The sequence below is a fragment of the Pteropus alecto genome, unplaced genomic scaffold, assembly GCF_000325575.1.
Source record: "Pteropus alecto unplaced genomic scaffold, ASM32557v1 scaffold7, whole genome shotgun sequence".
Lineage (NCBI taxonomy): Eukaryota > Metazoa > Chordata > Mammalia > Chiroptera > Pteropodidae > Pteropus > Pteropus alecto.
The window spans coordinates 46,130,273-46,156,162 of NW_006494614.1; the positions used below are offsets into that span (position 1 = coordinate 46,130,273).

Sequence of the window (25,890 nt, forward strand, 5' to 3'; positions counted from 1 at the left end):
CTCCCTCATGGGTCTATAGTTAGCTGGCAAGTTGGGTGGTAGTTAGATGATTTAGCATGGCCTCATTCCCATATTTGATGATGGGCAGTCACTGGCTGACTGTTGGCTGGGGCACCTTGGTTTTCCTCGATGTGGCCTCTCATCCTCTAACAGCCTAGTTTAGGCTTATTTACATGATGGTCTTAGGATTCCAAGTGCAACAAGAGAAGGCAAGCCCCCATGTTCAGGCATGTTTCTAGTCGAAGCGAATCACAAAGCCAAAGCAGAGTCAGTCTGAAAGGATACTTTCAGAAGATGTAGATAGAGAGAAAGGGATAATTCCTGGCCATTTTTACAACCCGCCTTAGCTACTAAGCTATAATCTCTATCTCACAGAGTTAATCAAAGGAGATAAAGGATGTGAATCAGCTTTGTAAACTTCTATAAAGCACTGCCTAGATGAGAGGTGTTGTTTAATTATTAGTACTCTATTCCACTAGTAGCTCAAACTTGATATGTCTGATTATTATCTCCATTTTACAGATGTAGAAACTAAAGTCTGGAGAGGTTAGATGGCTTGCCCAAGGACATACAACCCAAGTCTGAACAGAGGTCTGTGTGTCCAGTGTTCTTCAGTAACTTAATTTTTTATTACTTTGTTCACTACTCAGTTTTCCGAAGTAGGTCTTGTTTTTCTAACTTAACAACAACTCCTTGAAGATTTTATGTATATCTTTTATTTCTTTCATGGCCTGTGTAGTGGCTAACATTATACCAAACATATGATAAGCACTCAATACAGACTAATTAAATAACTGAGTCATTCATTCAGCTATTCATCCTTTAAGCAAATATTTATTGAGCCCCAACTATTTCACAAGGAACACAACATCCCTTTCCTTAAGGAACTCATTGCTTAGTAAAAGAAAGTCAAACCGACAATGTAATCTCATTTGATAAAGAGAAGCTCAAAGGGTCATGGGAGCAAAGAAAAGGAATCCTAAACTATCCTGGGAGTCAGAGAAAGAAACTAGGGAGGGTACTTCTGGAAGAGGGCACAGCACATGCAGAGAATTATAAGTGAGAATTAACATAGTATGTGCAAGGACTTACTGGCAATCTGTGGTGCTGGATCATAGGTAAGAAGCGATGAAGGGAGGTGAGACTCAAGAGATAAGCTTAAATTTGATCTTGAGAGTACTAGGATCTACCCAAGGGAAATGAAAACATGTGTTTCACACAAAGACTTGTCTGCAAATTTTGTAGCAGGAGTTTTAGTACCCAAAATGGAAATGACCCACGTGTCCATCAACTGGTAAATAAACAAAATATGGTATAGTCATACAAATGAAATGCAGCAGATCCTTGAATAACATTGTTACATTATAAAGTCGATGAGATGCCATCAGAAGTATCTCTTGTTTATTTCAATTAGCCTGTGGTAAAATTGGTTTCATTTTGTATTGTTTCACTTAAAGTCACAGAACTTATCAACAATAGTAAGTGAGGACTCACTATGCTACTCAGCACTAAAAAGGAATGAACTACTGACATTTGTATTACCATGAAAGAATCTCAAAAAACATCATGCTACGTGAAAGAGGTTGTATTATTTTGCTAGGGCTGCCATAGAAAGTAGCACAGACTGGGTGGCTGCAACAACAGAAATTTATTTTCTCACAGTTCTGGAGGAGCTAGAAGTCTGAGATCAAGGTGTTGGCAGGGTTGATTTCTTCTGAGGCCCCTCTCTTTGTCTTGTAAATTGCCATCTTCTCTCTGTGTCTTTATATGTTCTTCCTTATTTGTATTACCATGAAAGAATCTCAAAAAACATCGTGCTACGTGAAAGAAGTTGTATTAGTTTGCTAGGGCTGCCATAGAAGGTAGACAGACTGGGTGGCTGCAACAACAGAAATTTATTTTCTCACAGTTCTGGAGGAGCTAGAAGTCTGAGATCAAGGTGTTGGCAGGGTTGATTTCTTCTGAGGCCCCTCTCCTTGGCTTGTAAATGGCCATCTTCTCCTTGTGTCTTCCTTCACATGGTCTTCTCTCTCCATGTGTATGTGTCTTAATTTCTTCTTCTTATATGGACACCAGTCATATTGGATTAGGGCCAACCCCGATGATCTCGTTTTAATTTAATTACTTCTTTAAAGACCCTATTTCCAAATATAATCATATTCTGAAATACTGGGGATTAGGACTTCAACATATGATTGGGGGTGGGGGCACAATATAGCCCACAGCAGAAGTCACACACAAAAAATTACATGTTGTATGGGGAAATGAGAATTAGGTTGGGGAAAGTCTGCCATCTGATTTTGTCCTTTACTCTAGAGTCTTGGAAGAAAATATTGAAAGTTAAGATACTTCATATTAGTCAACCCAAAATTCATGGGATGTTTACTAGATAAAATACTGTGTATAAAGGTTATGTGTATAGGAACGTATGAACACTTCTGAGTCTCCAGCAGTAGTGCCCTTTGAAGCTTTCAAGCCGTTTAGGACCTGGGTTTGGTCTTAACCTTTATCCATAAAATGTCACCACTTTCCCCCCATTTCTAATCACTGGGCCTTCGAAGGAAGCTGCGTTTCCCCAGTTTAGCTGATCAGTAATGCTCACCATTACTGTTAACAGACTATGTAACAATTTCACTGGTGGAAGGAGAGGTTGACAACACCTTTCACAAACAATATTCTGTAAATCAGCAAAAGGGATTATAGAGCAGAACAACATTTAATTCAGTTTCATCCATCCATCTATCCACTCATTCATCCATCCATCCGTTCCTTCGACCATTCAGTTATCAGTTGTCAAATATTTGTCAAGGGCCTACTTCATATGCTGTGGCCACACTGAGTCCTGGGAATCCAAGGATGAAAAAACCTTTGAAAAATTTCCATTCCATGGGAACTAAGGATCTACCACATATTCTCCTCTTGCAGATTCAGGCCTGCAGTTTCTGTGGCATCCCTGATGGGACATTCTGGAAGGAAAAGACCCCAGAATGTCTGTTACACTTTTTTCTAAGACAACACCCACAATTATCTCCCACTCTTGTTATTTATGTTATGAAGTTCATGACCACCTTCATTCCCACTTACTTCTCTATTTATAAATAGTTAATTGGCTCATGTTGTCTCTAGCCACTATCTTCAGTTCCTCTTCTCACTCTTCCTCACTCCTTAACTCATCGCAGTCTGTCTTTAGTACCTCTCACTTCTTGGGCCAGTGTCACCAGAGGCCTTCCATTTGCCAAATCCAATGCATTTCTCTCAATCCCCACCCAACTGCATAACCTTCTTCTTCAAACTTGCTTCTCCTTTTGTTTCCACACTGAACCCTCCCAGTGCTCCTTCTCCCTCTCAGTTCCCTTTTTTAGGATTTTATTTTTCGGCATGTCCCTTAACTATAGATGTTCTCTGGAGTTTTGCCTTCAGAAATTCTGTCCTGGAGATCCAGTCCATTTTGATGGCCTCAGTTCCCATCTGTAGGTTGTGGATCCCCGACCTAACTCTGTATCTGAGCACAGACATATCTCACAGCCTAGTGGACGTCTCCAGTGGGTGCGCCCTGTTCATTTCCTCTTTTATAACATGATCTTGTAACTGTTAACATCTGCTTCTAACAAGGGCCACATGTGTCTTGTATTCTACTGTATTTAATATAAAATGAGTTAGTAGAAGGAACTCAATGAATAATTAAAGAATGAGTGAATGAGTGTCTAAGAGAATCCGGTCCACTGGCTGCTCAGTATCCTGAAAAAGGTATTGATAAGCCGAGATTTAAAAAGCAAACAAACAAAAAAAACCCGCCAAAAACCCGAGATAAGCTGAATCAGGTTCAACCATTTAGGAATTACAAAATGGGGAATTATTGAGAAAATATGTAGTGACGGGTCAAAAGCTGGAGGGAGTGGTAGAGATGAACCATGGTAACCTACCGCTGTGTTTAAACTAAAATTATGAGGAAGTAGAAACTGTGGTTAAGCTACAGAAGGAAATAGAATAGTCATAGGGAAGCAGTGATGCCAGTAGAGAGACAATAAGGTAAAGAGAGCAGCCCACTCCATCAAGACTGTATCTGAAAGAGCCTTTGCCCCTTCTTTACAGTATACTCAAGCTGAGGGTACATGGCATTTCCTCAGGAAGTCTTCCCAACCAGAAGAACTGGCAGCCAGAGAGCAAGGGTCTCTGAGAAGAGGATCCTATGCTTTTAGCAGCCCTGAATACCGGTCCCCCCAACCCCCACCTCAATTTGAATGATTCAGAAATGATATGCTTAAGAAAAAACTTCTCATAACCAATTTCTAATTATCTTCATTTTTACTATCACTTCTCCAAAGCACCCTTCCTTCCCCCAAGGGAATGGAGAAAGAACAATATATGAAGCACCTGTGAGAAGAGGGTGTGTGGGAGGAGTCCTCCTGCTCTTTTTCTGGATGTCCAAGGTAACAAAGGTATCAGTGTGAACCTCTGGTGATTGAGCTGAGGAACAAACGGGCTGAGGTGTGTGTGTGAGCTGGGGTTGCAGTAAGGTGGCAGCAGGTTTGAAACAAGGGAACTAGTGTCTGAGTGCCCTCTTGGCTCACCCACCTTGTTTTGGTGACTGTTTTACATTGATTTTTATAGAACCGATAAGGTGTTTTAGAATATCACCTGGAGGCTTATCTCACCCTCCCCTGGGCTCCTGCCTCCCCAGCTGTCATTCCACATATACCTTGTGTCAACACATGTCTACACAAGGTACACATGTTCTCATAAAACAGCTTTTTTAAAAAGAGAAAAAGGAAATATTGGCTTATGCACATTGCTAAAACCTATAATGACGACAGCACTCTGATTTCCTTTTTTATATATTTTGCCTGGAAGTGAAAGAAGACATTATGTGGTATTTAATCCTGGATACCTAATTTTCTCCACATTTCCTCTGATCCTCAGGCTTTGTTAGTTGCCTCTGCTGGGTTCCCATGCACCTTGTCCTTCCCTCACACTGTATTGCTGTTTACTCCCCACAGGCTAACTCCCAGAGATGAAGACCATGCTATGTTCCCAGTAGTTAAATAGGGCCTGGTAGACAGGCGGCCTTGAGTAATGTTTGGTGAATAAATGTATGATCTAGTGCTAAATACCTGGAGTTAGTAAATCCTGGGCCCCTAAGACTCTGGAATGACCCTTGGGCCATTTGTGGCCCCCCAAGTCATAATTCTTAATCTTTTTTTTTTTTCCTTAGACGAGGCAACCCTTGGTTGACCTCACAGATTGCAAGGACCTTGTCAGTTTACAATCCCTTATTTCTTTATTTTTTACGCCTACAGCACCTGGTCTTCCTAGGTGGTCTCCCATCCAAGTACTAACCAGGCTTGACCCTGCTTAGCTTCCGAGATCAGACAGGATTAGGCTTGTTCAGGGTAGTATGGCCGTAGACATAATTCTTAATCTTATACTCCTTGGTTCTGACCTGTTCCCCTGCCTGGAATGCTATCCCCCAGAGACCTGTGGGGTTCCTGAGCTGCTCCTACAGGCCTGCTGTCCTGGTCAGAGGCCTGCCCACTTCCCCTACTCTGAGTCTGGAGATCCTGCCTGCATACAGGTTAACCACTCCTCACTGTCTCCCAATATTGAGTCCCATCTAGATTTCCCACCCCATGCCCTGTCAGAATCATTAGACTCTCTGATGCCAGTCATTTCTGGGATGAAGTGGGGATAAAAAGGAGGAAAGAGGAAGGTCAACCTTCTATTTCTAACATTAACCTCAGATTCTCTTTTGAGCTGTGTAGGCTGAAGAGTCTTCATTCTATGGCTCCTACTACTGGTATCAGCCGACACTGCCATCCCCAACAATTTTGTCTGGCTTCTTTTGCTTAGCTAATACTTTGGTTGACTGGTTGTTCTTGTTTCTGAAGAACTGCTCTTGTTCTTAACATTGAAGTTAAACCTCGTCCTTAAGGAACAGGAAATGAGTTGTCTTTTTTTTTTTTTTTTTTTAAGAAGCAACACTTAAGGTATAGGTGGGAATGGTGCTACTTTCCTAATTGTAGATGCCTGGAATGAGAAGATGAGTAAACTTTACATTGCTAAATGCCCCATTTTTTTTCAAAATGAAAATGTTTATTTTTTTTCTGATGATAAAAATGATACAGATGCTTGTAAAAAGTTCAAACATGTATAAGAAAAAAAATAAGAGAAGAAAAATCAGCTAAATAGTCTCCCCCAAAGCAAGCAATAGCATATGAGCATGGGCTGTGGGCATGCCCAGGCAGAAACATTGTCTGCAACCATTTACTGTCCTTACAGGTGAGGGCAAGTTACTTAATCTTTCTGAGTTCCAGTTTCCTTGTTGTAAAACAGGGAGAATAGAAGGTGAGTAATAATATTTACTTACTTTCTAGAATTGTTTTGAAGATTAAATGAGTGCAGTCAAGTAAAAGGCCCAGCATGGTGCTTGCACACTTTATACACTTAATTTATGAGAGTGAACAACATTTCAGGCCTCATTGTTTCTTAATCCAGTATTTCCACCCTCAAATCTCATTGCCTTCAGTGTTATTGAACTTAAGTCAATAAACATCGACTGAGAACTTATTAGATGCTGATGCAGTTGTTGTTATCATATTAGAATGAGGTCAGTTCTAAAATTCTACTTAGTTATTAGCTTAAGCAAGTCTTGGAACTTCTGTGGAATCATATCCTTTTCACTCTTCTCACTAACATAAAATTGATTTAAATTTGGGTACTTTATTGGTGCATGAATAATAGAATTTAATAGGGTTGTTTGAGTATCAAATGAGTCATTCTATGCAAGGTATCCACAACATGGTAGATGTTTAATATATGTAATTATTATCACCCCAGCAATGCATGAGACTTTCTTACCTATGATTTATGAGATTGAAAATGCAGAATTTTCTTCTTTTTTGGTTTACTTTTGACCCTAGAACTAAGCTTTCAGGCATTATCAAAATAAAACATTAATCTTCTGGACATAGTCCTAGTCTGTTTACTGGCATTTGCTAGCTGTGGTTCCCTCCCTAAACCTAATCAAAGATCTATCCTCCGGAACTTTTCGTCTCTTATCCCCCCAACAGCTGCCCTGACAACTTCTAAGATAAATTCCTGTTTGCCTGGAGCCTACGTTCCCACATCCTGTAGATATTCAATATATACTACTTCTTACTTGGCTTCCACTGAAAGCAATTCTCGTTTGACTGATGGGCACAAGGATTGCAAAGTTCTACAATAAAATGTATTAGAATTCACTGTACTTATTATTGGTTTTCTTGTATGCAATTTTAAACTAATAATGAGACAGAAAAACACAATGTTTAAGATCATGGATGCTGGAGCTGGACTGCTTGGGTTATAATTCTGGCTCTGCCACTTGTTCTGTGATCTTGAGCAAGTTATTTAATCAGTCTGTGCTAATGTTTATTTATCTGGAAAAGAGGATAACAGCCTTGCTTTCTAGAGTTCTTATAGTGATTAGATAGGTTAATATTTATAAAGCACTTGGAACAGAGCCTGGCATATAGTTAGTGGTAGATAAGTGTTAGTTATATAATAGTTATCTGCCAGTTATAGAACATGTTACTTTCAATCCCCTCAATCATGCAAAGTAGATAAATTATTTTCAGTGGTATACTAGAGCTGGTCAGTACTTGCTTATGAGAACCAAATGTTAATATTTCAGAAAGTTTGCAAGTCAGTTGTTAAACAGAGCCATTATTTAAAAAATTAGATAATATAACTTATAATTAAATAAATTGTATTAAAAATAAAGACAACTATTCAAATCTCATCACTTCCTAATTATTTTTCTGTATTGAACTACCATCTGTGCTTTTGTGGTTATTTGTTTATCGTACTTGTAAGGTGGAAACAATGGTGTGATGCTGCATACCTAACTGCATTCGGTGGGACTATTTACACCACAGAGGCTGGCAACCACTACAAATCAGGGCTTTTTTATTAGGCAAATTGGTCGTTAAACATTTATCAGTACACTAGTACATATTATTGTCCCTTCTTTAAAGAGACATTTTTCTAGTCCCATTCTATTCCATTACTCCACCCCAGACTTAGAGATGCCTTTGATCATTTATCTTAATTTGATAATCCCATTACTGTCTTGTTGAGGGTCCATTTTTGCACCTTATCCCTTCTTCCCAGAATCTCTTTTCTTTTGTCCAAGGTTAAAACCCATTCTTTCTAATATCTGTACCTATCTCCTATTTTCTTGGTTTGAGAAGGCTTGGCACAGTTGTTAAGGTTCCTCAAATAATCACTCTTCTTAAACTTTTTATTGGTGTGAACATGCATACAGAAAACTATCTATATCAGAAGTGTACAATTCAAGTTGTTTTTACAAACTCAACATGAGATCAGCACCTAGATCCAGAAACAGAACATTACCCTCTTCTCAGAATCCTTCCAGTTTCTACCCTCTCAAGGGTAACCACTAATCTGGCTTCTAAAAGTCATGCAACTCTTAGTATTGAAATATTTAGAAGTATGTTGGGCCAGGTACTCTGTACTGTATTATCTGCTCCCTTTCGTATGGGGGTAGTAGCCTTCTCTGGTCAATTGTCCTGACTTATATCCCACTCCCGTGGAACAATAACAGGAAATTTAAGTCCCAATTCCAACATTACCACTTAACCCTGTGACCTGAAAAACCCATGACTCTTCTCTTAAACCTCAGCAATCTAGTGTATAAAATATGGATAAACACAATGCATTTGCAAGGTCACTATGAGGATTAAATGAAATCTCACTCTCAAAGCATTTGGTACAATGTGCCTGGTAGACAGTAATGAAATAGCCAACTGTTATCAATTTTATTGTGTGCCAGCATGTTGTGAAGGTTTTATATACATTAGCTCATTTGTAACTCTGGCCAAATAGAATTCTTTGATTTTTCTCATCTTCTCTTTTTCTCAGTCATCCACATCTCAGTAGTCAAAGGCATCAGAGTTTGTCTAAAAATTTAGGTTCCAAATCTAGGCATTTTCCTTGATTCCTGTCTTTCTTACACTTTACTCATCTAATTCATCAGCATGTTTTGCTGACTCTAAAGAAAATGCAAGTCACTCGGTTCTCTCAATTTCTACTACCATTATCCTATTTTAAACCCCTACCATTCTTCACTTAAATATCTTAACAGGAATGTAAGCTACATGTGTACAGGCTCCATGTATTATTTTCCTTCCTCCCTCCTTCCCTCCCCTCCCCTCCCCTCCCCTTCCCTTCCCTTCCCTTCCCTTCTCCTCCTCGCTGTAAGGGGAGGTGGCTGACGAGGTCACTCAGTAAGGAGACCAGTTTCACGCGTGCCCCTGGAAAGCACCCCTGACCCCAGAGAGACTCCTCCCTTCCTCCCCCCACCCCCCTTTAAGCTCCATGTATTATTGATCACAGCTGTACACTGAGCATCCCAGAAACAGTGCCTGGCTATTAGAAAGCTTTTGCTAACAATTTCTTGAATGAATGCATGTTGCAACAAAACTTTGAAGTGGGTACTATTATTATTTCCATCTTATAGATGGGAAACATGCTTGCCATGGTTAAATAACTTACTTAAGGTCACACAACAAATATCAAAACCAGGATTCTCACATCCAGGGCCTATGTCTAGAGCCTGCTGGAAAATCCACCATGCCGCCATATTTAACTGTATTGTCTTATGCTGAAGTTAATTATTAAGGGTTTTTTAGCCGATGTTAGGAGGGATTTTCATTGATATTTCCCAAACTGAAAATGTTTCTGAGAATAAAGTTCATGTGCCCCTTCACACGTCCTTATAGGGGCAGCATAATTTGGCTTCTCCCAAGTCCCATCTCTCCTCATTGGCCTCTCCTCTCAACATTCCGGTTATAATCAACCTTTCTCTTCCCAGAAATGCCCCTACCTCTGTCCAAAACACTGCCTCTCTCTAATCCCTTCTGGAAAACCTTCTCTAATTTTTCAATTCTGAGTGATTATAACAAGCACTACTTTATTCCAGCTGGCAGCACCCTACTAAAAATACCTGTTTCTTTATTGTTCGCTGCGGTGCCCCAATGTTTAAGAAGTGCCTGGAACAAAACAGGTTCTTGATAAATATTTGTTGAATAAAGGTATGAAAGGGCAAGGATTATTTTATCAATTTACAGGTGGAAAGACTGGCTCCTAGACGTCAGGTATTTTGCCCGGGGGTCAGTCACTAAACGGCCGAGATGGGATTTGAAAACACAGCGCCACAGACAACCTCTCCAGGTCACGCCCGCCCGCCTAGCTCCTCACTTCCGCCTGCTCCTACTAGCTCCGCCTACTTCGGCCTGAGCCTTGTCTGAAACTAATTTGACCCTCCGACGGCCGCCGTAGAGCGTCTCTCCGTTGCTGTGGGAAACGACCCCGGGCCTGGGTGGGAGGAAAGACGTTTCCCGCCGGCGGGAGCTGCGGTTGTGGTGGCGTGGGGAGCTGAGAGGGTGCGGGGCCCAGCGTTGCAGCACCATGGCGGACCAGTTTTATCTGGAAAATATAGATGAATTCGTCACGGACCAGAACAAAATCGTGAGAAGCTAGGACTGGGGAACATGGGCTTGCGACTGGGGTCCTGGGCCCGGCCAGGGCGGTGGGGACCTTGACCCCTCTGCGTGTGGTCGCGTGGGTACTGCCGAGGGTAACAGGTCCCCACGCTTCGTGCCCAGGGCAAACGAACTCGCCAGAGAGAGCCTCTGGCGCGCACGCAAGTCTTCGTCTCTTGGGTGGGCGTGCTGGGCACTGCGCACCGACTGGGGGCCGCAGAGGGCGGGGCATTGTTTGATAATATTTCTAAGGCGACTCTACACCTGTCTGATAAGGTGGTTGGCTTTTAAAGCCCCAAGTTTACAGTTGAGGAAATCGTAACCGGGTTTAAGCGACAAGTTGTAGTCAGTCAGTTTCCTCTTACTGGAAGTTTGGTATTGATACAGGCTTGACCTGCCTCACAGAGTTGGAGTAAAGATCAAATGAGACAGTGGGTGTGAATGCACTTTGCAAACCGTGAGAATTGAGTGCCTGCTGTGAGCTTTGGATACACATTACTGTATTTAATCTTTGCAGTGATCCACTCAGAGGGGGGTAGAAGTATCCTTAGAAAACGTCTTTTGAAGCAGAGGGGCCAAATAACTTATTTATTTGTGGTTAGTAAGGGATAGGCAATTTACCAACTAAGATCTATCTAATTTTGCCAATGCTTTCATCTACATCATACTGCCTTTGCCTACCATATGTAACGGTGTTATTAGAAACTCAGCGTTTAGATTTGGACGACTTGGAGAGAAGAGTGACAGTAGAATTAAAGAAGGATAGAAGGAGGATAACAGGCTTGAGGCCAGAAGTTTCCAATCTAACCTCTGAAACAGTATTCAGCCCCCTCTTTCAGTCCTTGAACTATGCACACCTGTGCCCTTAACCGTTTGCATGGCTGCAACTTAGAGGTTTTTCTGAGTCTCACACTTCAAAATAATCTAGCTTCTGGATAAGTTTTAGGATAGTTTTCTGTGATGGATCCCCAAAAGGACAAGTTGAAAAAAAAAAGCTTTAGTAAAACATGGAATGTGGGGAAAATGAGAGCCTTTTCTTTGATTCATTCAGCCTTCCTTTTTAGACTTTGCATTAATTTGTCTGTAAAACAAACTTCTTAGTAGTCTGTGAGATAAATATCTCAGTCTTGCCTGCCCAGATTGATGGTTCTTGGCAAAACTGGGATGGCACCGACTATAATTTATAAGGCATAATCATCTAAAAGTAGGAATATTTAGGAGCCCTTAGAACTGCCCTGCACTCTGGAGTCATCTAATAAAACATTTAACATTTTTCTTCTTGCAGGTGACATACAAATGGCTGAGCTATACACTAGGGGTTCATGTTAACCAGGCCAAACAGTAAGTCCAATTTACTACTAATTTTAATCACATTGGAGCTTTTTGTTTGTTTTGTTTTGCTTTGTTTTTAGCTTTACGGATAGCCTCTAGGTTAGGGAAAATAACAATTTTTTTTTTTCCCTGAGAAAATGGGAAAGAATACTATTTTTACTACCTTTTACTACTTTTGTGTATTATTTAGGAGGTAGGTAGACTTGTGTAGTAATACATTTACTGGATTTATTTGTAGGCTTGCCTTCTGGTTAACATCATTTTGTTATTTCAGATTTATTAAATGGGTTAGCCATTGCTTTTTACATCTCAGATTGTCTGACATCTAACATCTTCATTACATTTTCATGAACGTTCCTTAGGCCCATCTCGGTGTTATTGAAATACCTCCATAATGAGGTCAACAGGTGTTTGACACAGCTGTGTAACAGTATAAAACAGGCAGAACTATTTAAGTGAAACTAAAATAGGAATATTTAGGATGGTCCAGAGCATTGCCCTTTAATTTTGCCATGTCATTTTTCCTTGCTGAAACTTGTAGTCCAACTTGAGGCCAAAAGAGAAAAGGCAAGCTTTTGAATTAACTTCAAAATTTCTCGACCTGCAAATGTGCAGATGTTGTTTATGTCTCAAAGGGAGGAATTCATGAATAGGCTGAGGACACATATACCTAGTTAAATATTCATTTAGTTTGTTTTATTCCTAAAGGTGGTCAAATATTTCCCAATTCCTTGAGTCATGGGAATGTTCCCATGACAATATTGTCTTAGAAAATCCCTGACCTCTAGAATGGGTTGATTTGGCTTTATTTGGGTTGCTGTTTGACACATCTAGGGGTCTGGTTTTGACTAGATGTTTATGCCTTTGAAACCTGAAACTCTTGGCCTAGGGATAGATTTGGACTGATTTTGACTATCTAAGATTGCTATTGCTAAGACCAGTCCTGTCTCAAACCCAAGAGATTCAGGTAACTTTGGGAATGGACACCTATAAGAGTAATTATTTGTTGTGGTTATAGATGTTTAAATATGAAATGAGGTAACTATTACTATATAATCTTGTTGGGGTTTAAAGGTGATATTGGAGATACAGTAAAGTTGCCAACAATTTTATTGTAGCTACCCTTAATGACCTATAATTTTTATAGAATTAACACACTGCTGTTGACTATCTACCAACTTCATCCCATACCACTCTATCTTATACTCTAGCCATATTTGCCTTTTTGTTCCTCACGTATGCCAAGCTCATTCTCACCCTAGGACATTTGTACCATTCTTTTTACCTAGAATGCTCTTCTCCCATCTGTCTTTATCCTTCAGGTTTTAGCTTTTACTTCTTGGAACAGTTTTTCTCTAATGCTTTCTTTCAAGTATCCTCACCCCTCCCTAACTCTGTCATATGCATTTCTTTCATTTTTTAAAAACAGTTTTATTGAGATATAATTCACATACCATAAATTCACCCATTGAAAATGTACAGTTCAGTGGTTTTTAGTCTATTCATAGAATTGTGCAGCCATTGCTACAATTAATTTTAGAACATCTTCATCATCCCAAAAAGGAACCCAGTATCCATTAGCAGTCATTCACCATTTTCCCATAATCCTGCCCCTTTCCCCACAGCCCTAGACAACTACTAATATAATATTTTCTATGTCTATAAATTTGCTTATTTTGAACATTTCATATAAATGGAAGCATATATGTAAATTTGTGTGCCTTGTTTCTTTCACTTAGCATAATGTTTTCAAGGTTTGACCATGTATCAATACAGTAAGTCCTCACTTAACATTATAGCAGGTTCTGTGACTTTAATGGAAACAACTATAATGAAACCAATTTTACCATAGGCTACTTGATATAAACAAGAGTTAAGTTCCTAGGACATCTCATCAATGTTATAATAAAATGGTGTTATTTGAGGGGCTGCTGTACTTCATTCCTTTTTATAGCTGAATCATTCCACTATATGTGTTAGTTTCCTAGGGCTGCCATAACAGTTCTACAAACTAGGTGGCTTAAAAACGTAGAAATTTATTATCTACGTTTATTATCTAAATTTAATATCTTTTGAAATTAAGGTGTCAGCAGAGTCATACTCCCTCTGAAACCTGTAGAGAAGAATCCTTCCTTGCCCCTACCTTTTGCCCACAGTCTTTAGCATTCTTTGGCTTGTAGCTGCATAACCGCAGTCTCTGCCTTTGTTGTTACATGGCATCCTCCTCGTATGTCTGTATCTTCATGTGGCCATTTTATAAGGATACCAGGCATTCTGGATTCGGAGTCCACCCTCCTCCAGTATGACCTCATCTGCAATGATCTCATTTTCAAATAAGGTCACATTCCGAGGTACTAGTGGTTAAGACTTCAACATATCTTTTTTGGGGGCTGCAATTCAACCCATAACATATGGATATACCTCATTTTGTTTATCCATTCATCAGCTGATGGACATTTAGGTGGTTTCTACATTTGGATGTTATGAATAATGCTACTATGAACAATTGAGTCCAAGTTTTTGTGAGGACGTGTTTTCATTTCTCTTGAGTATATACCTGGGATTGGAATTTCTAGAGCATATGATAAATCTATATTTAACATTCTGAGGAACTGACAAACTTTTCAAAGTGGCTATGCTATTTTATAATCTTAACACCAATATATGAGGGTTACAGTTTCTCCATATTCTTTTCAACTCCTGATTATCTTTTTATTTTAGCCATCCTAATGGGTATGAAATGGTATTATTATGGTTTTGATTTGCATTTTGCTACTGACTAATGATGTTGATCATCTTTTCATGTGTTCATTAGCCATTTGTATACCTTCTTTGAAGAAATATTTTTTCTGATCCTTTGCTCATTTTTTCACTGGGTTGTCTTTTTTTATTCTATAGTTGTAAGAGTTCTGTGTATATTCTGGATACAAGACTCTGATCAGATATATGATTTGCTAAAATTTTCTCTTATTCTATGGGTTGTCTTTGTACTTAGTTGAGTGTCCTTTGAAGCACAAATTTTTATTGTTGATAAAGTCCAATTTATTTTTTTTCTTTTGTTGCTTGCATTTTTTACGTATTTAAGAAGGCTTTGCCTAATCCGTGGTCACGAAGATTTACTTCTGTGTTTATATCTAAGAGTTTTGTAGTTTTAGTTCTTACACCAATAATTATTACTATAAAGTTTCTACGTATCAAGTGCTCATTATCATATTAAAAATGTCTCAGTCCTAACAGTAAGAGTATAGTTTTCAAATCAAATGTTGGTTAAAGGTAATTTTAAATGAAGCACTAAAATGCGTAGTCACTATTTCTTCTAGGAATCATTTTGTATAACGGTGTAAGGAAACAGTACAACTACTTTCTTTCGCATGCGGCTATCCAGTTGATCCAGCATTTCATAATTCTTATTACTATTTGCTTATATGTGCCCTAACTTATGTGTCCTTCTCAACATCCCCCCCACCCAAAATGTAAGCTCCTTGAAGGCAGGGAACATATTTTTCCCTGCTTTCATCACTTTAAGTTCCAATTACTATTGCTATGTAACAAACTACTTCAAAATTTAGTGTCTTGAAACAACTTTTATTATACTCATAGATTGTTTTGGTCTTGTTTTGGAATTTGAGCAGGGCACAGTGACAATAACTTATCTCTGCTCCATGATGTCTGGTGCCTCAGCTAGGAAGACTCAACAGCTGGAGTCCTGCATCATTTATAAACTTCTTTGTGCACATGTCTGGCAGTTGATACTGACCATTGACTGGGAATTTGGATGAGGCTTTGACCAGACATTTCTGTCTGTATGGCCTGGGCTTTCATCAAAGCATAATATCTCTGGGTAGTTGGACTTCTTACATAGCAGCTCAGGACTCCAAATGCTAGTGTTCCAGCACAAAGCAGAAGCCGATTGCCTCAAAAGTCAAGCGGTATCATGTCTGCTTTATTCTTTTGGATAAAATGAATCACTAGCCCTCTGAGATTCAAGGGGAGGGGATGGAGTCCACGTCATTCAAGGTGGACATAGAAGAGTATCTGGGATGGGAGATGTTGTTGCAGCCACTTTTGGAAAATACTGTATTACACAATAATTGTATCTTGAGTGTCTGGGTCATAATAGGTGCCAATAAATATTTGCTGAGTGAATCTAAGCACTATGGTAGATATTTTCACAAACATTTATCTCACATAATCTTTATAACAATCCAGTGTGATGGGTATTATCATCCTCTTGTAACAGATAATAAAATTGAGACTTGATTGTCCTCTCATCTTTCCTTATTTTACCTATTGTGGAAGCATTTGGCACTAAGGGCAGTGATTGGGCATGATTGTTAACTTTTGCTTGGATAAATTAAAGAAGGTTTTTTTTTTTTTTTCAGTTCTTTATGTTTAGCATTTTGGGCTCTGTCATAAAATAGCACACTTGACATAACAAGGTCCTTACCGTCATTGATTTGTACAAGATAATTTCAGGTCGTAAAAGTACTGCGAAGGAGTTAAACTGGCTTAGGGAAGGCAGTATACAATAAACACTGTATTCGTCCTTGGGAAAATTATAGGTGGAATTTATCAGAAGGGAAAATTAATGAATTAAAATGAGAAGATATAGTTAATCATATCTGTAGAAAGTATATCTTATAAAAATTCATATATGTTGTCATTTGTATTTAAGAATGTTTTGCATATTTTGTTGGTAAAATGTTTGGTTTAATCAAATTAGATAACCATGTCTTAGAGACTCTAATGATATGCAAAATTATTTTTTTCAAAGAGTTTGTACATTTTTTATCTTCTTAATATAAAAGAATTGGGGTTGATTTGGGGAGACAAGAGCGAAGAGGAGGTCTGCGATAATATAGGCAAGACTATTAGTTGTAGGTAAAAGATTTAGCCAGCAAGTTTGAGAGCATCTCGGGCATGATCCTTGGCCTATCATTTCTTCTATTAGCATAATAACTAGCATTAATAAACTAAAATGTTTATGAATTTCTGTCACCTCATCCTTCCCGCTGTAATTGCTGCATGGAAAGAAACCCTAAAGAGAACAAGAAAGAAGAATCAACAAAAATGCTAAATAGGGCACATTTTTTGTCCTCAAGGAGCTTTTAGTCTAGTAGGTATGGCAGATATGTAAACTAGTTATGGTATGGTAAGTGCTATAATAACAGATATGGGATAGGCCCTGTTAGAGCTTGAAAGGCGGGGGTGCCCTGCAGATCTGTGGTATTAGGAAGGCTTCACATAGGTGATAACTGAGCTCCTGTCTTGAAGAAGAATTAGGTGGATGAGGTCTGAGAACATTGTAGACAAAGGAGATATATAAGGGGAACTGCAGAATGTTTCATAAGGCTGAAAATAATGTGACTGTGGGAGAATGATGAGAGATACAGGGGCCAGAACAAGAAGGGCCTTACCTATCATTGCTTGAAAGTTGGAATTGATCCTTAGGGGATGGAGAGTTACTCAAAATTTTTGAACAAGAAATAATACTTCAGACAAGAATATATCCAACTACGTTTTCAACATCACTTAATGACTAATAGGTATCTCAGACTTAACATGCCCCAAAAGCTATCTCCTGATTTCTGCCCCTAACATGTACTTCTGCTTTTTTTCATCTCAGTGGAGTAATGAACCCTTTTGAGAAACTTGAAAACCCTGAACTGTCCCTAAAAAGCACATACATTTTACTTACAATTTTGGTTGTGGAGGGTTATAGATAGCCACATGAATCCCAAGTGAAGAGAATCACTGGCTAGTACTACCCTCCCATTTTATACCTTAGGATATTACGAAGCCTAGAAAAATTAATTAGCTTATCCAGGATCACATAGCGAGATAGTGATGGAACTTATTCTTGGTTGAGTGTTCTGTTCATTATATGTCATTGTCACTGTTTTGTTGCAAGTTCAGTTCCTCTTGGCCTGTTACAAGATCTCTTTATTTCAGCTACTTACTGGGTCACTGTGCCAATTCAATAAGTTGATCCCAACTTTTAAGTCTCTGTCCATAAACAGAGCAAAAATTCTATAGAAAATTTGATAGACTGTCAGATTGAATATATATCTAACTTTTAAGCCACAAATGAAGAGTTGAAGAGGTAACTAATGATTTGTTCACTTTGTTTGGAACAGGATGCTGTATGATTATGTCGAAAGGAAGCGAAAGGAAAATTCAGGAGCCCAATTGCATGTCACTTATTTAGTGTCTGGCAGTCTTATTCAGAATGGACATTCGGTAAGTTTGCAGAATCGTATAATAAGCTCAAATATGTTTGAGTTATAAACTTAAATAACATGGGGTGGGGGTTGGGGAACAAGTTTAGTATTATGGAAGTTTTAAAAAGCTACCTGAAGATGGTTATTTTGGACTTTTAGACTAACCTTAAAACTCTGAGAAGTTTTGGTAATATCTTGGCAGAGACTGTATCATTATTTAATTTTCTTAGGGAACAAGACATTAGGATACTGCTTATGTTATTCTTCTTTCTTCTCTTGAAGGTATATTAGGGACAATGGTGGTTTCCATCCTGATCAAATGTTAAGTAACACAGGTGTTCAGAAAGTATTATTTTTTTTAACTTGAAGTTGATTTTAATTTGAGCATTCATTTTAGTAGGCTTATGTCTAAGCATCTGGAAGATGGGGCTGTTGGCGGGGCCTGAGCTAATGCAGAAGCATTAGGTTGGGCATATCTTCATTCTGGTGCATCTTTTTATAGTCCAGTCTGGTATGTGGTCACCACTCACCTCAGGTCACTGCTATATTTTCATCCTCCTGACCACAAAGCTTTCTCAGATCTGCTGACTCTCTTAGCTACTTCCATATCCCTTTTTGGGGCAAAGGGATCATTCTACTACTCTCATGACTTGGTGGGCACCAGACACTCTGCTAAGATAATCGGTTCTTCTGCACCAGACTCATTCTTGGGAACTTTGATAATTCCTCCTCTCTGGCTTCCTCTCAAAACTAAGGCATACCTCCTCTGTTCTCACCTCCCCAAACCTATCTGAAGGTTCTTTTGCTCCCACCACCACCTGCAGCCCTACAGAACTTAACCCAAGTATCAGGGTTCCTCAGAGAGCCACTAATATCTGTGTTCCTCTTCCCTTTTGACTTTCCTTCAGAATTATAAGTTCAGAAGCCTGATTTATTAAAATACTGACTGGATTTGTTTTATAGCAATAGAGTCCCAAGCATGTGAGGTTTAAAACCAGAATGGCAATTTAGTAATTTACAAGGGGAAATAAAATTGCTAGGGGGATCAGAGCTCTATATTCTCTGACCAGCAATTTCTTTCCACGTTGGTAAGCTATTTGGCATACCAGGTAATAATCAAGATATTTGCAGGTGTAGAATCAGACGTCATTATATATCTGAAACACAAAATTAAGCATACCTGATTCATATACTCTCAGGAATAAACTTGGCACCAGGATCCTCTCTGTATTGCTCTTGAATAGATACTGTCAGAGTCTGCAGCCGAATGTCTTCTTTCCTTTTGTTTCCAAGGTTAACTAGCTCCCATCTGTCTCTTTATAGTCGATGCCTTCAATCTAGTTATAGTTGATTCTTTACCTGGGAATCATTGTATTCCTTTAAAGCAGTAGGTTTTATTCTTCTTTTGGTCACTGATTGCTTTGAGAATCTGAAAGAAAAATGTAGATAAAATTTTGAGCGTTCACACGTCATCTGGAGCAGGGTCCAAGGTTAAGAATTTATGTTTTAAGATAAAGTTGTAGATTTTTGTTCTATGCCATATGACAGAGGCTCCTAACTTGGGATCCTTGGATATTTTCAGGTTTCAGGAGATTCTTGGAGTAACCCCTGAAAGTACATTCAGATTGTGTTCCTTGGTGCATTTTTTTGGAGACCATTTTTTCAAAATGATGTGTAACTCATATCAGTTAAAAACTTCCTTATTGTGGCTCGCTTGTAAAGACCTTTTATTTTTAAATTTAAGAGGGTGTTTAAATTCTGCCCATCTTTTTTTAAGCAGCAGAATGCTTTCAAATGAAATCTTAATTAGAATCCTAACATAAAAAATATATTAGGAGTGGGATTGCTGTTGTCAAAGTGGTTGTGAGGATTTTGGAGCCCTGTACTCACTCCTTACAACCTCGCAAGGCAGCTCTGTGGAACCCTGTAGATTGATTGACCAAGTGTGGATGTTTACTTATGCTTTTTTTCTTAAAGAGAGCCCTCCTATGAAAGGGCAGATTATTAAGTATAATTTCAGGTTTTGTTCTGTTCCTTTTAATTTGTTCTTTAAGTTTTAAGTGTTTCTAGGAAGAAAAAAGATAAATTATAGGCTTTGTATGGATTTATAAATACTTTTTATTTTTCCAGTGACTGTGATTATTGTAAAAAATGTTTAACGACATGTAGAAAGAAAAGCCTCTTCCTAATCTTGTCCCAGAGAGTCTTCCAAAGAATTACTTGAAAATTTCAAGGGAACATTTCATTGATTCTCTTTTTGTGTTAGTGGTTGTCAGCCTGATCCATCCTTTATGAAGTTCCTCATTAGCTTTTCATCTAATGATTTTAGCTGAGATCGATTTTTATTATTGCCTGGATCATTAATTCATAAGGAGTTACAGAATGGTAATGTTCAACTTCTGTCATTTCTTCTGCATGTACTGGCTGGAATTTTTCTGTAAAGAACTTTGATCAACTAGCGATGTTTTTCCTTTTATTGCAAAAAAGCTCAGGTGGGCTTACCCTCTCACTTACCTGTGTCCTCCTTTTAACAGGAACACACTGAATTAGAGCTGTACTCTGGTGTCTTTTATTTTAGCACCAGCAAGCTGGCATTTCTACTGAGTTTTTATGCATTTTCAATATCCCCTGAGACTGCATATAGCCACACTGAACTGTCGAGGCTGTCCAAATTTTCTCCTGAGGATACCAGTTATTTTTACAGCTCTTATTACAGAGTTGCATAGGTTTGAGCGGTTAGTTCACAATGCTCTTTTTCTCATAAGCTCTGTAATTTGTATTGTGTAGTTTTGCAGAATATGACTTTTTTAAGAATGCCTGTTTTATTTTTTTTAAGAGAAAACATTATGAAAACATACTAATATTCCCGATTCAAATTTACTGTTATATTTTTAAAAAAACTCTTTGATTTTATATTGCTCTTTTCTCTGATGTTGTAAATTTTGGTGGTTTCTATATTAACATAAATATGTATTTGCTTTAGCCAAATGAGCTTTAGAAAAGCGAAACCAATATTTTTAGTAACAATATGATTACTGACAATAGTTTAAGACTTCTTTGCAGTTCTTTTTGTCTGTAGGACAGAGTCTGCTAGAGATGTACAGTCAGCATGTGTTTTAGAATCACTTGAAATAATTCCTCTCTGTGGTTAAGCCACCAATTTAGAATCTAGTTAAATTCAGTTTTTTTCCCTCTGAATTTTTAGGTTCCTCTTTTCCCTTACAAGTAACTTTTTATTGATTTTGTGTTCTTTCATTGTTTTTGTTGTCATATATATTTTTAATTTAAGCAAATATATATTCATATTAACCTCCTTTCTTAGATAAGTTTTTGTACATTACACCCTGTTTTGCACTTTGCTTTTTTCACTTAAGAGAACCTGAGCATCACTCCATAGTAGTTAAAAAAATATTCCACATTCCTTTTTACAGCCGCGTGATCCTGTGTTAATAGCTATACCTTAGTTTATTCAGCAGTCCTTTATTGATAGTTGTTTGAGTTACAGTCTTTGGCTTATAAATAGTGCTGTAGTGAATAGCTCAGTGCATATGTGTTTTGTATATTTTTGCCAATGTGTTTTAAGGTTCCTAGAAGTAGGGTGTATATGTACTTTGTTGAGTATTGCCAAATACCTCTCCATTTTTCATCCCCACCAACAATGTGTATGGGTGCCCATTTCCACACAGCACATGCTATATGTTTCACGGTTACTTGCATTTCTTTCTGTGAACTGTCTTTTCATACATCTTGCTCATTTTTCTAAAGGATTGCTAGTCTTTGTTTTTTCTAGTTTAGAAGCTATATATTAACCTTTTGTAATATAACTTGCAGATATTTTTTCCACTTTATCATTTGTCTTTGTACTTTGCTTAAAGTTTTTATTTTATTATTTTTTTGCCATCCAAAAGTTAATTGTCAGCTTTTATGGATTATTTAAGTTATTTCTGGATTTTGAATTATAATTAGGAAACTTCCTTATTCTCAGATTGTATCAATTTATAAAAGAATTCACCCATAATTTCTTCTAGTGCGTATATGATTTCTTTACACTTAGATTTCAGATCCATTTAAAATTTATTCAGTGGGTGGTGTGAGAGACAGATCCACTTTTTTAATCTGGTTCTATATGATTATATGGTAATTCTCATTATGTTACCTACTAAAAGTCCTTTTTTCCTCACACTGATTTTTTTAAGTTTATTGGGGTAACATTGGTTAATACAATTATATAATTTTCAGATGTACATTATAACTTGACATCTATATATTCTCTTGTGTGATTGCCACCCAGAATCCAGTTTCCTTCAGCTACCATATATTTGATCTCACACTAATTTGAGATGCTGTGTTTTTTTGTTTGTTTTTATATTGATATCTATACTCTATCCCTTTCCTTAACCTCATTAAGAAGTGTTAATGTAAGCAAATTAAAAATGAGTGTGACTATTAAACTGTAACATATATTTTCAGAGGTACTTAATGTTCCTAACTTCATATCCAAGTACAACTGAATTATTGGCAAGCAAACTTTGAAAAACGCAAGTTGTGCTGCTTTAAACATTAATGAAGTGTTATTCCCTTACAGTGCCACAAGGTTGCAGTAGTGAGAGAAGATAAATTGGAAGGTAAGTGCTTTAGCGGTTTAACAAGTTTTTCCTCTTATGCCATTAGTATAGGTATAGTAGAAAAATCTGCCCCTAACATCTGCATACAATATATTTAGCTATTTAACTGAAGAGCTGTATATTCCTTTTTTAGTAGCTCCTGAAACACGTTAAAATATAATACTACATCTGCCTAACTTCCAATTTTTAAGGTCGTAGCTGCTGACATTTATAAAGTACTTTTATCACAGGATTTCAAAACTCGTGACTGACATACAAAAAACTATTGTGAATACTGTATGGAGCACCTCATCAACTGTAAAAAGACAATAGTCTCTAAATATTGTGTTGTGTTCCATAACAATTTTTTTTAGGAAGAAAATTAATGCTTTTCTAAAGTCAGAAAGACAATGTAATGTCTAAGTTAAAATTTTCCACCTGTTTCAAGACTTATTTTTTAAATACCTCAATTCAAAGGAATTGTGTAACAGTTTGAGTCCACATGATCTTAGCCCCATGTCTCAAGACAAAACCTGTACTTTTGTACTTTATTATAAAGACTCTTGCCAGTGGAGTCGTTTTCTTACAAATTAAGATATCCACAGTTTTTCCTTCTGAATTCTCACATAGATACGCAAAACAAGATTCATTCGGTGATACATAGTGAGTATTTACTCTGTGTCAAGCTCTGTGTTGGGCACTAGAAACTTTGAACAAGTTAGGCACAGTTCTTTTCCTTCATGGAACCTAAAATTTGTTCTCGTGATGTTCTTTTGTGTTTTTCCTCTGCGACTTACCTGATTAGTAGTATTTTGTTATAGAGTTGCTTTCTCTAAAGTTGAATTATAGAAGTGAGTCTTCTCAGATAAAATTACTTATTCCTCAATTATATGCTAGAGTGTAAGATTCTTTTCCTGGCTGAAAAAAAATCAGTCATCATGAATCATTCACTATTATTTACTGAGTGTCCACTGGATGAGTGATACTCTCACAGGTACTGTACTTAGAACTGACTCACCACCACCTACCTTGTCATAATGTTCCCATTGGAGACAGAAGAATTGATATTATATTGTATATGTGGCTCTTTGGCCTTTTAGAGCTTTTTGGACCACCACAGATTGCAAATGGTTTTAATGCAGAAGGGTTTCTTGTTAAAGTCCCCTCATGCTATGAAGTTTGTGTATTAACAGACTGCTTTTCCTGTTGACTTGTAGCAGTGAAGTCCAAGCTAGCTGTGACTGCCAGCGTCCATGTGTACAGCATCCAGAAAGCCATGCTAAAGGACAGTGGGCCTCTGTTCAATACCGACTATGACATCCTTAAAAGCAACTTGCAGAACTGCAGCAAGTGAGCTCCTTAATGTTCCTTGTGGGCTTCTTTACGAATTGATTTTGTAAGATGTTTATACAGTGGCTGCCTCTTAAGAGTGAATGCCAAGTCTAGTAAAACCCCATTTATCTTGCAGTAAGACACATGCCTGGTTTTATTAGTACATCATAAGGTGAAAAATAGCAGCCACAACCCATATTGAAAACCCCAGTGGACTCCCCATAAATCTTTTTCTCATGTATTTATCCTGTCACTGCCACCAGAAATGTTTGCTGTGCCCCCTTATTACTCCCTTACCCCAGTCTCTGCTTGTCTAAATTCTGTCCATCCTTTAAGAACCAGCTCAAATGTTGTCTTTCAGAAAACTTCCTAATTTGATATCCCTCTAGCTTCTATCCCAAAGCAGTTGATCTTCCACAGCTAGGATCAGATCTTGTTCATCTCTTGTATCTTTCACAGCATAGGGTGATGATAGACTATCATGCATATGAGTTTTGGGATGTGATGGTCATGGGCTTAAGTCATGGCTTTGCTGCTTAATACCCCATGACTTTGGGCAAACTACTTAAACTCTTTGAGATTTGGTGTCTTTATCTTTAAATTGGACATAATACCTACTTTGTGGAGTTAGATCAGTTCCCCAGACATACATCGAGCACCTACTACTTTGACAGGTATTAAGCAAGATAATTTGAATTCATTCAACAAAGATCTGGTGAGTACCTACAACATGCCACACTCTATAGTGAATATGGCCCAGTGCCTGCTTGTGGACCTGATGTCCTATAGGAGGCAATTACAGTACAGTGTGACAGTGTTATAATAGGAGTAATAGTGTGGGAAGATGTTAGAGGGGCACTCATCTCTCATTTTGGGGTGGGGTGGAGTGAGGGGGTAAGACAGAGGAGGATTCCTGATGGGAACGACATGTAAGATGTCTAAGATTGAAGACCCAGTAGAAGTGAACAGTCAAAGGAGAAGTGGGAGAGTAGGACAGAGCTGAGAGAAAACATGGCGCTTGTGTGGAACCACAATAGTTTTATATGGCTGGAATTTGGAATGAGGTGGTAAATACTGAGATACAAGACTGAAATAGGAGTCAGATTCTGTGCATTGTCTGCTAGGATAAGGAGTTTAAACTGTTCCAAGGCTGTAGAGACTGACTGAAGATTTTTAAGCAGATGCGTGAAATGATCAGAATTGCATTTTAGAAAGATGACTGGCTGTGAAGACAAATCAGAGTGAATGTGGCCCAGGGCCTGCTTAATACTCTGATCATCTGGAATGAAGATAGAGATTCGGAATCAGAGAAAATAGATAATTAATTGAGTAGATATAGTTATGTAGAGATTGTGTATAGAATGGAAGGGCAGAAAGTAAAACTCTAGGCATAAGTATTAGCTGTGTAACTTTAGGCAAATTAACCTCTGTTCTTCAATTTCCTCATCAGTAAAATGAAGATAGTAGTAGCAGTCTCACAGGGTTGTAAGGCATTAAATGAATTAATGCACGAAAAGTGCTTAGAATAGTGCTTGGCACATAGTAAGCACTATTTAAGTAGTAGTCATTTTTTAAAGGATGGGCAGAAAATCGGGCCTGAGAGGGAGCAACTACAGATAAGAGGAAAATTAGAAGAGTATATGGAGTTCTAAAAGCTAAGGAATGAATCTCAAGAAGGAGAGACTAGTTGATAATATCAAACCTTGTTGAGAAGCTAAGTAAAAAAGGAACTGAAAAGTGTCTATTGGATTTAGTGATGGCCTTGCTAAGAGCATTTTCAGTAGAATGATTCTGGTCAGCTGAGTAAATATAGACAACTCTTTCCAGGAAATGACTGTAAAATGGAGAAAAAGGAGGGAG

General features: G+C 38.1%; 1 protein-coding gene and 1 pseudogene across 1 annotated transcript in view; one reads left to right on the plus strand and one right to left on the minus strand.

Annotated features, from left to right (window-relative positions):
- Positions 1-5,288: 5,288 nt before the first annotated feature.
- LOC112474703 lies at positions 5,289-5,407 on the minus strand (annotated as a pseudogene).
- A 4,949-nt stretch (positions 5,408-10,356) lies between these two features.
- Positions 10,357-25,890, plus strand: part of POLD3 (DNA polymerase delta 3, accessory subunit) — a 37,523-nt gene continuing 21,989 nt past the window's right edge. Inside the window, exons 1-5 of the mRNA XM_006926617.3 lie at positions 10,357-10,527; positions 11,827-11,882; positions 18,011-18,113; positions 22,680-22,719; positions 23,916-24,048. Of these exons, the coding sequence (XP_006926679.1) occupies positions 10,468-10,527; positions 11,827-11,882; positions 18,011-18,113; positions 22,680-22,719; positions 23,916-24,048 (392 nt within the window). The 5' untranslated portion in view covers positions 10,357-10,467. The remainder of the gene's footprint in view (positions 10,528-11,826; positions 11,883-18,010; positions 18,114-22,679; positions 22,720-23,915; positions 24,049-25,890) is intronic.